We start from the raw sequence: 13,332 nt of genomic DNA on the forward strand, positions 1-13,332 counted from the left end.
TAACCATACATTTGAGAACCTGACCTCTCTAATGGGCTTGAGAGGCTGAAAGCAATCAAATCCCTCATAGAGCAACATAAAAGTTGCTTGGTCATGCCTATTCTTTTTAATTAGGATATTATAGACATTGGAATGTTTATATTCTAATATTATAATATAATATTGTCACTATCCAAAGAAAAACATGTATATATCATATAGCATCATGCCAAAAAATGTATGCACGAGTCACAAGTTTATCACTCATGTCCATAACTAAGGAGTTTCATTGCAGATTTTAAAAATAATAATAATAAAAAAAAAAGACTCATACCTGTTCTGGTCATGTGGTCAACTGCATCCTGTAAATTGTGGAGTTAACAATATCATAGTAAATATATGTCAAGGAAGATTATGTAATATACAGATCGGGCACCAGACACAGCACAGAAGAGGTGGAAAACACAGGTTTCCCTGTGTTTCCTGTGGAAGCTGGCTGCAGGGCAAGTGCTTTCATCACCAGGCTTCTAAGGAAAATGTGTTTCCAGGGATACTCCTTCTGCCAAGCCACCAGAACCATCCCTGAAATTGTGGAAAAGAGCAAAAACGCACCGTGACTAAAAAGATAAACATGGGTCAGCAAGATGGATCAACAGGAGAGTGAACTGAGGAGAGTGTGTCTGGAATTATTGTCGAGTTTTCTGAAGATGTGGTGGACTCACCAGTGAAACACTGAAGTAGGTGAATCTACTTCTCCTTGTGAATCAAGAAGAGTGTTAATTAAGGGATTTTATTAACAACTCCTACATGCTCAAAAAACATAATAGGTATGTTTTCTATACTCTAATGCACTAATTTCAAAGAAACTGCTCTTTACAACTTATGATCTGCTGAAGTTTTCAACTCAACAGCCAAAAGAAACTAAACCCATTGATTATTTTAGTCTATCACTGTTGACAGCAACTCATATCTCTACAAGATAACTTTAAAGAAGAATGAAAATTTATTAAAATATCCATATAATAAAATGTTTCTATGCTATATTTTTTATTTAACCAGGTAAGTCATTAAGAACAAGTTCATTCATTCATTCATTATCTGTAACCGCTTATCCAGTTCAGGGTCGCAGTGTGTCCAGAGCCTACCTGGAATCATTGGGCGCCAGGCAGGAATACACCCTGGAGGGGGCGCCAGTCCTTCACAGGGCAACACACACACACACATTCACTCACACCTACAGACAATTTTGAGTCGCCAATCCACCTACCAATGTGTGTTTTTGGACTGTGGGAGGAAACCAGAGCACCCGGAGGAAACCCACGCAGACACAGGGAGAACATACCAACTCACAGACAGTCACCTGGAGCGGGAATCGAACCCACAACCTCCAGGCCCCTGGAGCTGTGTGACTGCGACACTACCTGCTGCAACACTGTGCCGCCCTAAGAACAAGTTCTTATTTACAATTGCACCACAGCAGGAGCTACTTGAACACACACACACACATCTATATATACACAAATACACCTACATATAGACAAAATAAAATGAAAAAACAAATTCTCAGTTATTTAGTTATATCAGGTTAAAGAATCATTACAAATCTCCTTAATGCTATTCTTAAAATTAGAAATTAGAAAAAGAAGACCTGGTGTTGAATACAACAGATTCTGGCTGTAATAGGGATTGTAAGTATGAGGGTGTCTGTCCTAAAAGAGTTAAATAAATTAATGCAAACCAGTGTATATGATGACGAGTGTATAAAGAGGGCCTGTTAACCAGAGAGTACAGAATGCAGTCATGTGTTCTAAAAGCGGCATTTGTAACAAATCGGATAGCAAAATGATAAAGAACATCCAACTTTTGAAGGGCACCTCTGCATGCCAGTCTGAAGATCTCATTACCATAATCAAACAAAGGGAGAACAGTCATTTAAACAAGAGTGAGTTTAGCAGCACGGGTAAAAGAAGAACGATTTCTGTATAAAAAGCCAAGTTTGGCCTTAACCTCTCATTGTAACATATCAGTATGGGTTGAGAAAGATAAAAGCTGTTCCCTCATTTGTGGAAAATTTAAAGGTAGGGCCAGTCAGGGCACTTTTCCGACCAAACCACATAATCTGGCCTTAGAGATGTTTAAAGACAGTTTAAGGTTGGCAAAGGCATTTTGTACTAGGAGAAAGCTATCCTGGAGCGTTGTCAACAAAGATTCAGGGGAAGTACCAGTAGCATGTAATGAAAGCATTACCAGCGGCCAGGGGAACAGAATAAATTTATAGAGAAAACAATGCAGGGCCTAGTATTAACCCTTGAGGGATACCTTTAGTAACTAGCTGAGGGTAAGGAAGAGTAGCATCTAATTTTACATCCTGTGACTTTAGTGAAAGGTAATTTGCAAACCATGCTAATGAATGATCTTTGATCCCGATGCTGTCCAGTCTATTTACTAGAATAGAACAATCAACTCAATCAAACGCTTTGGTCAGGTCAATAAAAAATGCAGCACAATGATGCTTGGTATCCAAGGCAAAGAAGACATAACTTTCAAGACAGCTGTAACACAGATATAGCCTGTACGACAGTGACTGTATCCCAGACAAAATGTTGTTATCATTTATATAATCATTTAACTGTTTATTAACAAGTTTCTCCTAAACCTCTGTGATACAAGGGAGTATACTATATGTTATTTTTCTTTGATAAAAATTGTTTTATTTTCATTCATTTTAACAAAGGCAAAAGCGGAGAAGGTTTATTCTAGCAGCAATAATTTGCTTTGTAAGACAAACACTGTAATATGAATGGTGTGGCCTTAATATATGCAGAAAGAATTTAAAATGGGGAAATGGAACACAAGTTTTATTGTCATTGTACAACAGTGCAATGAAGCTACGTGCTTTGTTCAAGTGCATCTGAACTGTGGATTAAGAAAGTATCGTATGTGTACCTTCTTTTAGTCGTTATATAGTCATTAAAATTTTTTTTGAATAATTGCACTCACTGGCAAATGTAATAATAAAGAATATCTTTTTCTTGGATATGCATTTCAATAACAAAGAATGCACTGATTGTGAAGGCTATGTCACCTGGGCAAGAAGCCAAGAAATGGTCTGTTCTCAAGTCTCCCCATGCTGCTCTGTCCAGCAGAGACGTTAATGACAGCGACGTCATTGACTCGAACTGAGCCAAGATATTTAAGCACAAGTCTCTTGGTGTTCAGGAATATAATAGAACACTTTACTCAAATAAATATCCTTTTTTTTGTTACATATACAGTACTGTGCAGAAGTCTTAGGCACCTAATATAATATATATAACTAAACTAATGCCTTCTCAGTAAGTGTGATGCTTGTATAAAGTTATATACAATCACAATATATAAAATAATGTAAAACAAATAAGAAATATACTATTTTTTTTCTCTATAAAGTAGGTGTGAGGAAGTTTAAAGAACAAGGTTTTGTTCAGATTCTCCTTGATTGGATGAATTTGTTAAATCAACAGCAAACAATATTTAAAATTATATATTTTTTTAACCTGTATAACTATGTATTGGATGATAACTTCAGATAATACGAAATGTCACGAGGAGAGATTTGGAAAACGTTGAACTAATGTCGAGCTGCGATGGCCGAGTGGTTAAGGCGTTGGACTTGAAATCCAATGGGGTCTCCCCGCGCAGGTTCGAACCCTGCTCGCAGCGCAGGTGACAAATGTTTTGGGCGACACGGTGGCGCAGCAGGTAGATGTCGCAGTCACACAGCTCCAGGGGCCTGGAGGTTGTGGGTTTGATTCCCGCTCCGGGTGACTGTCTGTGAGTTGGTGTGTTCTCCCCGTGTCCTCCGGGTGCTCCGGTTTCCTCCCACAGTCCAAAAACACACGTTTGTAGGTGGATTGGGGCGTGTGTGTCTGTGTTGCCCTGTGAAGGACTGGCGCCCCCTCCAGGGTGTATTCCCTCCTTGCGCCCAGTGATTCCAGGTAGGCTCTAGCCCCACCGCGACCCTGAACTGGATAAGCGCTTACAGATAATGAATGAATGAATGAATTCTAATGATGGGTGTTATTTATTGTTTGTTTGTTTTTGTTAGTTTTTATCAAATAATCACTTGCTGCTTAGACAAATAGCTTTTTAAATCTCATAATCTCTGCTGCACAGTACTGTACCTCAGCAAATATATCCTACAAAAAGAGTTTCAGTAGCATAACAATCTTTGATTACTCGTTATTATCCAGAAATGACTAGTCACATCTGACTGGCAGTAAACGTATTAAATCATTGTCACTATCCTACAAGCGTATGACATATAGCTTAACTTCACCAATCGGTCAACACATTACGTTATCTCCTTTTTTCTTCACTCATCATCCATTGTCTCACATCCAGTTACCATTTAGCCGCACGTTGTAGTTCTACAATTACAGACTATATGCTCATTACTCTGCATACATAATTAGCCCCCTTTCACTCTGTTCTTCAGGACCACCTCACTACCATCACAGAGATAATATTATTTGGTCAGTGACGTTGACATGGTGGTTGTATGTTAGTGTGGGTTGTGCTGGTATGAGTGGATCAGTCACACCAACCGTGTCTTGTTTGCCGCTGATTAAAGACCAAGGCAGGCATAGTCAAATAAACATAAAATGAGCTACTGTATTATGTGTTACATCAAGAAATGTGGACCAATACAAATAGGTGTATCTAATAGTGGCCAGTGAGTGAGTACAGTGTATAACAACTCCAGCAGCACTGCTGTGTCAGATCCAGAAACTTGCACCGCCACCACATAATTGTTACTGCAGTGCTGAGAATGATCCATCCATTATCTGTAACCGCTTATCCAATTTTAGGGTCGCCTACTGACAAATAATACCTGCTTTGTGGTGGTCCTGACCACTGAGAAACGGGGTAAACAGGGAATTACAAAGCAATAGATGGACTAGTGTCTGTAAATGTAGAACTAGAGAATGTACCCAGATGGTAAGTGGAGTTAATAAATTGAACAATTAGAGTAGAAATAACACAAAAAGAAGCACCTGTAAATGAGCATAAGTTCACAATGCGAAGTGCTAAGTGTGGGAAAGAGAGGTAAAACCTGCCAACATTGAGCTTTGAAGCAGGTGAATATATACTTGATATGAGTCGAATTGGTGTTTTATTGATTCAGACCTGATCGTACAACAAATGTGACTGACCTTAATGTTTTTGTGGCTGAATGCTAATGAATGTTCATTGAAATGTTCCAACACTAATGTAAAGCCTTCCAATGAGAACAGCATTACTGCAGCAAAGGAGGGCAAATTAACTACTCATATATATTTAATTTGATACCAAAATTTAAAATATACTACATGACAGAAAATGATCCTAGGTTGGCACCTAGTGGTAGCTTTAATTCTTAAAATTAGTCAAAAATACATCAGTCTTGAATTCACAAATACCACACCATTACAGCAGACTGGGGAATCTACATTACACATCTCAACATAATGGCCCCCAAACCTTCTTCTCCTTAGGGCAAGGTGTTTGAGATATGCTGGATAGTCTGGTTGATGGCATAACCTCAGCAAGGCACCGAACCACAACTGCTCCCCAGATGCCTGGGGATGGCTGCCTGCTGCTCTGGGTGTGTGTTCACTGCCACAGATGGGTTAAATGCGGAGGACTAATTTCATTCTACATTGCACAATGAAAAATAATTGTGTATTTGAATTTAAATTTAATTTAAAATTTACATTGTGGAATCTGAGACAATGCTTAGTCTCTGCAAGTTTCATTTGGTCATCCTCTAGCCCTTGTCTCAGGACACTGGCCACAGGACATTGTTGGCTGGATATTAATGATCCAACAGCTAATATACCTGCTCATTTGAGGGTCCTGACCACTGAAGAATTGGGTGAAAGTGTATAATTGCAGAACAACAGAATATGGTATGGAGATGGAAATACTGACAGGGGTGTAAACAACAGTGGTGGTACAAATCGTTATGGTTGATCAGTGTATAATTCTCATATATATCTTAATACATATTTCAAGGCCTAAACAACAAACGGGTGCATTCATAAACGCCCTTTCACACACTGAACTCACAAGCTACTTTTGTTGTTCAGTAAGTCCTGGAAACACTTGACATCTGCACACACATCCTGCAATGTAAAGTTCATGAAATAAGCTGGATGTGCAGATTCCAGAAGCACTAACAAGTCTGCAGAAACCTGCTCCTTAGCGACAGCTATTACCAGGAGAGAAGCAGAGAGTGGTGGAGAGCTGTGTGTGGAAGTAGCGCGTCTGTTGTGAACACTCACTGTACTCAGTCACAGATTCTCCAACTTTGTGTTTATTTCACTAGGAGTTTTGCAGGCAGGCTGCGAAGGGGGCGGTCCCGAACGCTTGGCCGGGGCCAATCGGAGAAGAGCATTGCTAGATGTGTGTAAGCTGCGGGCCAATCAGCAGCATTGGAGGTTGTTTTGAACGGACGAGGCCACTAACCAATCAGGCCGGTCTCGGATGGAGCTGGCGAGGCTGCGCCTGGTTTATAAGAGCAGAGAGAAGGGAGGACACAGCAGAGACTTCAGGCAGATCAACAACACAGGTACGACCCCATGCCCACGATTTATCCACGCAAACTGACACACTCATTCAACGGTAACGCGCGTTATAAACGTTCAAAACATCTTAAAGCAGGAATCTCTATAATTATTATCGTTTTTCATTTTTCATATTTTGACCAATATTAGTCTAACGAAAAGATTAATGTATTTTCCGTAATGTTGTTTTCCATATATACAGCCTAGGACACACGTAGTCAATGCAATGTGTTTATTTTCCCAGATTTTCGCGGAGAAATGTTTAAAGGGTATAAACTGTATTTTTACAGTGTGCTCAATCCTGCAAGGCAACTAATCAAATCTGGTACTGTTATCTAGTCATCCCTTATCGGGTCACCCCTATGTTATAGTAATGAAAAGTTATTTCAGATATTTTCCGGATTCTCCACACATTGAGTATGGCTGGCTGCGTCCGGGCTGCGAATCACTCTGCTTTCTTCTAGCGTGATCCCACTTTAATGGTATCTTTTTGTAAAAACGCGTTTTCAGTTTAAATGTATTCGTTTCTGGCGATGCCTTTTGCTCTCTATTTGACAATATAAAAGAAACAACGATACAGCGGGTATAAATGTGTTTTTTCTTTTTTTCGGCATCCTGCTAAAATGATCACGCTTGCTCTGTATTAAAATGGCTGGCGATTTAAACCACTGACAAGATCCTATTCCTACGTGCAGGAACGACTCGCGGATTTGAGACGTAACTCGCTATTTTGTGGGTGAAAAATTTTTATTTTTTCGTTTTCGGCTCGAAATGATTATCTCTATCTTCCCGTGTTAAAAAGAAAACGATATGCGATGCATCAATAGCTTTTTGAACTTGACAGGTTTGATAGAGAGACTCGCATTGGAAATGGCTGGCGCACAGTCTTTGTTAGAGGCGGCAATGCACCAAGCGGCAGCTAGGGCTCCAACTTTAGAAAACAGCTAAATACATTTAAAATCCGGGGTGACAGCGTATAAACGTCGCGGAACACAAAAATACAGCGTTTGCTTTAGTTAATAAGTGTGTTTTTCTCGCACGAATCTCTCTCTGTTTGTTGAAATCGTCCTTGAAAGAGAAAGGGGGTGTGCGTGGCTTTGTTAGTCAGCCCCAGCCTTCCTGCTCCCCCTACAGAAGCCATTTTAATGAATGGAGCGAAAACAGCAAGCAGCTCAGCGCCGCTGTGTTCGAGCCAGTAGCTCCAGCACTGCTGTACATCAGCCCTGAGAGTCTGGAACATTACACACGGAGTTTTGAACTGGACAACCGGCTGGCGCAGAGACGTAACACGATACACGAATGAAAGAAGGCGGAAAATAAAGATCATTCTTTCTCATGTAGACGCATTTCACAAAATGGAAGATGAATAATTCGTGTTAATGACCTTTCTGTTGCTCCACTGGCTGAAGCTCACTAAAAGCATCGCCAGATTCCAGCCACTTGCTTTATGAACTGAGTCAACGGCGGCCAGTGGTACAAGTTTAAGTTGCACTATAAACAACAAAACACAGCACAAAGAAAATTAGTTTTGGGGCGGTGGTGACCAAAGAACATGGCGGGGTGCAAAACATGCCCAAATTTTAATAGGTTCTGTTATGAAAACGCAAAAAAATAAACATGACTCCTTTTTCCTTATAAATGATTAAACAATATTTAAGGAAAATCATCCATAGTAATAATTAACATAGAATGAAATGAAATAGACATGAAAAAAATATATAAATATATATCATAATATATAATATTTATATATTATTATTTTTTTGCAAGCAGATGCTCTAAAATTAAAAAGAATAATTAGTGTGTTACTCCAAACAATTACATGTTTATAGATATTAATTAAGAATTTTAAAATATAGGACACAGAGCCACAATCAGTCTCATTAATAATCAGTTCACATCCCCCACACAGTAAGGGAGGGTCTGCTAGTCCAGCCTTCTGCAAAATGACAAGCATCACCTCAACACAGAATTTTAATGGGCTCCTCTTTCTTATGTCTGTGCCCTGTTTCTTCAGTATGAATCACATACAGGCAAATTTATTTCTTAATTCCTTTGTTCTTCTATGAAGTAAACCACTATTTATATTATATTTACGTCTGTTTTTTTTATTTCCACAGATAAACACATCTAATCAGAGACGACCAGAGGAACCCAGCACCCCTTTTCTAAGCAGAATGGCTAAAGGGGACCCCAGGAAGCCCAAGGGCAAGATGTCCGCTTACGCATACTTCGTGCAGACGTGCCGTGAGGAGCACAAACTGAAGAGCCCAGAGATTCCAGTGAACTTCGCTGAATTCTCCAAAAAGTGCTCCGTACGATGGAAGGTTAGATCACGGTTCATTTAATTAACATCGCTAACTGTATGACTGTTAAGATGGTGGACTGAATACCTGGTTATTTATTTATTTTATTTTATTATTATTTTTATTTATCTATTTTTTTTTAAATCATCCTTGCAGCCCCCAAATCTGTTGCAGCAATATTTCACTGGATATTTTTCTGTTTGGATTTTGACTTTTGCTTTTGTTTCTGTAGGCAATGTCTGGAAAAGAGAAATCTCGGTTTGAGGACATGGCCAAACAGGACAAAGTGCGGTATGATCAGGAGATGATGCACTACACTGGCAAGAGAGGCAAAAAGAAGGACCCCAATGCCCCCAAGAGACCACCGTAAGTAAGACTGTGCCATTAACACAAAGCCAACAAATCTCCACATAATAGTAATGTTTGTGGCATTTTGTAACCAACTTTACAGTACCCCTTAAACTGCCAGTAACCTATGCATTTTATTTTTACTCATAACTACATAACATGCATATTACATAGTTACTTATTCATTTATACTAGTTGCCGAAAGAGTGTGTGTGTGTGTGTGTGTGTATATATTTATATATATATATATATATAGAAACTTGAGTGGAATTTAAATGTGTTAAAATGGAAAAGGAAAAAACAAAATAGACACAATAAAAACATAATTACATTATATTAATATTTAAAAGAACATGTGTGATTAGCAGCCCTATATAAATATTTGTATGGAAAGCTGAATGGCATTTTGTTTATGGCAAAAAAATGGCTTTTTTCATGCCATATAAACCCATTAATGTACACATTTATGGGTGCATTTAAAGTTACATAAAGTAAATGTACAACAGTACAGAAACAGCAGGCTGATTACAAATTGCTTTCTTTGCTCATGAACAAATGTTTTGTTTATGTTCACATGGCCAAGCATACATCTTTGAGAAATTGCGTTCTCTAGCTTTTTACTTTGACTTGTAATCTTGGATTTATCATCAAGCCAGAGATCTGCAGGACTTGTGATATAGTTGATATTTGCAAACAAGTTACTAGTCCAATGCACATACTGAATGTAACATTCGGTCCCTAGGTTGCCTAGACTTACTGAAATATTTACATTGAAAGAGGAGAAATACTGGTTAAATTCAGAAGTAATTTAACTTAAGCCATAATTTGTACATGTATATTATGGTTCCAGAGGAACATGGTTAACTTAATTAAAATGAAAATACAGATTTATGTTTGTTAACTCTGTGTATTGTATTTTAAAATTCCATAGGTCTGGTTTCTTCATATTCTGCTCAGAGCATCGTCCCCAAATCAAAGCCCAATATCCTCACATGGGTATTGGAGAGGTGGCGAAGAAGCTTGGCGAGATGTGGAACAACCTGACAGATGCCCACAAACAGCCTTATGTGAATAAATCCAACAAATTAAAGGACAAGTATCAGCAGGTAATGTCCCTTACACTAATGGGTAACATACCAATAGGTGGAATGCGGTTAAAGGAACAGTATGTATGTATTTTAACTTAAAATTACAGCTTTCAAAGTCACTGTGATGCTCCACTGACCTGTAATAGAGAAAAAACAACCTCTGTGGTTGCTTCTCTGGGCTCAGCACTGCAAAAACTGCAATCTGTAACTTTTGAAGGAGGATAGGAAAACATGCCCCATACCCCCACCCGCCTTGCTTTCAGGACAATTCTGTAAATATCCTCTTCGCCTATAGGAGGAGCCCAGGAGAAAAAAATACCACATTTTTCCTAGTGTTGCTTTACAGTTATAGCATTAATCAGTGGGGATGCACTGGAATGGGAATTATGAGTCAATGCCAATATCCAGTCATGTTCCATCCAGTCATGTTCATACAGCCTGGAATAAAACTGGAATAAATGCACCTGGATCACACAAATTGTTTATTTCTTTAGGGTTACAAATACATTAAAGTAATAAAAATTACATACATATTTGTACAAATTAAATATATATAATTCATAGTAGTGTTCCAACACATTCTAATCATTTTGCTCATTTGATATACAATAAATACATCTTGAAATATTCAAGCATTGAATAAAACTAAATTCAATGCTGGTATTATTTGTAATGGTGGTTAGAGTTCTTGAAGGAAGAGTGTTGTTACAGATGTCAATAAGGAGGTTCTGCCTATTGACTTAAATTATTTAAGTGTTAAATTAAATAAGTTAATGAATTTAGTGGCTTTTTTATATAAAAGGAGGGAAACCCGACAAAAGATTGTCTGTAATAATTAAAGATAATCTATAGATACTTTATAATCTATACGTAGTGTATAACAATGCTGGAGTACTTCTCTAATAAAGCAAAGCACCATCTTTAAACAAACTTCTTTTTTTTTCTTTTGCAGGACATTGCTGATTACAAGTCCAAGGGCAAGGTTGGTGGCATGGGAGTGAGTATGGGTGTGAATATGGGCACAGGCATGGGCATGGGCATGGGGATGGGAATGGCCCCTAAACCCATGATGAAGAGCAGCATGGACGATGAAGACAATGATGAAGATGAGGATGAAGAAGATGACGATGAGGACGAGGATGAGGATGATGATGACGAATAGACTTCATTTTTTTAGCATCTAAGCTAGAGTTATTATTATTGCTATTATTGTTATTATTATTAATATTATTATTAAGTTTTCTGTCTGGATGAAGTGCAGTAGGAATACACTGTTGGCCTTTGGTGCATCACTTCTTACTTTGGATGATTATGAGAAGGGTTTGTGTTGTTGGTGAGGAAAGGAAAGGACAGTTACTGTGAGTGAGAACAGAAGCAGTTTCCTACCTCCAGGATAGTGTGTGTGTGTGTGTGTATCATCATGGCAACCCAGTGTCTTCCTGACTACCATTTGCTTCCATTCATTGCCTATATCGAATTATTTACACAAGTGGTAGCACTGCCATATATAAAGCGTTATGATTTTTGTTTGTTTATTTTTTTAATGGGTTGTCTAAACTTGTATGTAACTCAGTATATTATTGACTAGGGTTTGATTTTTTGCTACTCTGCTCAGTGTTGTGTGTTTCAAGGTGTCAATGGAGCCTCCACGCTGCACCTGTATTAGGGCAAGAGATGCAGATCTCAGTCTCTGTTAGAAGTTTCTCTTGTGTACTGACCTAAGACCTCCAGTCCCCAACTTAATCAAGACTAGAGAAACTGTGAAACGGCACAGATCAGTACAACAGGATGACTTCTGCCAGCACGCTGCTGCTGTGGTGCATGCTGAGAAACATTTGGTACAAGATTTATGTAGCTCTAACATGCTACATGAAACGGAAACTCATCCCCAAAAACCTCTTGGGCCATGAGCACAGGAGATGGCGACAGCTATGTGGAAGATTTTCTTTAGCATGTTTTAAGCTAAGTGCATTTTTAATATTAACTGTTGTGTGAGCCTCATGTTCCAGCTAAATGCAAAGTGAGGGGGAGGTGCAACCGTTGATGATAAATCTGTACGTATCTGTATCTAAGATTTTTTTTTTATATGTTTAGGACGCAACATTTGAAATTAAATGGATTAAATTTTTATAATTGTGCAATTTTTCATGCTTTTTTCCATCACTGTCAAATCATACAAAACATCATATTAATAACTATCAATAACCAATAATCTCTGAAGTATTATGAAAAAAAAAGTTTTAGCCATTCATACATATTGATTGAGTTTTAGCTTCTCAAATCACAATAACACAATGTTTGGAGTTACAACCTCTCAAATGTATAACATGAGCAAACTGCTAGATTCCTATTGTTAAATACAAGGCTAGTTGTTGCTCACTTATAACAGCAGGGACCACTTTAACCACTACTATTATACTCAGTAGGGGGTGGCCTAGCTTTTGTAAGCATCATTGGCATTTTTAGCTAATGGTATGTATACTCCGGTGATGTCAGTTGTTCACGGTCTGGGTGATGTGGAAGCATTTAATCTAATTACCCCACTGAAGCTCATTGTATGGCCTGATTAGATTATCTCTATCCTCTTTTGGTCTTTATTTTTGTCTTCCTGTTGTCTGGCTCCTGTTTGTGTTTGGGTGTTTTTCCAAAGGTAAAACATGAGGTTTAAATAGTACAGCTTAAGGATTTGCACAGGCAGTCTAAGGGGCACTGAATGTCACTTGTATTCATCTGTAGAATCTTACTTAAATGAGTTATAAGTGCCATTATAAATCACAGGTTTAATTTAGTTTATTGTGAGGAACCGATCAGGCAAGGTCCAGAAGGATGGGCAACAGTTGATTTCTTTGGAGCACATGTTTGTTTGCTTTCCTACAGTACTGTGCAAAAGTCAGAGATCACCCTTCCTTTAATTGAAGAAGTATAATTAATTAATTTTAGATAATGCTTCATCTTGAACAGGTCTAGAGCCTACACAGAATCACTGGACACAAGGTAGTAATATACCGTGAACAGATTCTATCA

At 38.4% G+C, this 13,332-nt stretch overlaps 2 protein-coding genes and 1 non-coding gene across 8 annotated transcripts in view; 2 read left to right on the forward strand and 1 right to left on the reverse strand.

Annotated features, from left to right (window-relative positions):
• cd99l2 (CD99 molecule-like 2) overlaps positions 1–13,332 on the reverse strand; it is a 43,346-nt gene that overhangs the window by 25,030 nt on the left and 4,984 nt on the right. For all 6 annotated transcript variants that reach the window (XM_066681410.1, XM_066681415.1, XM_066681411.1 and 3 more), the window contains exon 2: positions 314–561. In XM_066681410.1, coding sequence (XP_066537507.1) covers positions 314–326 — 13 coding nt within the window. In that variant the 5' untranslated portion in view covers positions 327–561. The remainder of the gene's footprint in view (positions 1–313; positions 562–13,332) is intronic.
• trnas-uga (transfer RNA serine (anticodon UGA)) lies at positions 3,600–3,681 on the forward strand. The gene has a single exon. It is a non-coding gene; the product is annotated as a tRNA-Ser (tRNA).
• hmgb3a (high mobility group box 3a) lies at positions 6,389–12,423 on the forward strand. The gene is made up of 5 exons (XM_066680617.1): positions 6,389–6,571; positions 8,687–8,893; positions 9,105–9,238; positions 10,152–10,326; positions 11,261–12,423. The coding sequence occupies exons 1-5, from the start codon at positions 6,404–6,406 to the stop codon at positions 11,468–11,470; spliced, it is 894 nt and encodes a 297-aa protein (XP_066536714.1). The 5' UTR covers positions 6,389–6,403; the 3' UTR covers positions 11,471–12,423.

Source organism: Hoplias malabaricus, chromosome 9 (assembly GCF_029633855.1).
Source record: "Hoplias malabaricus isolate fHopMal1 chromosome 9, fHopMal1.hap1, whole genome shotgun sequence".
Classification (NCBI taxonomy): domain Eukaryota; kingdom Metazoa; phylum Chordata; class Actinopteri; order Characiformes; family Erythrinidae; genus Hoplias; species Hoplias malabaricus.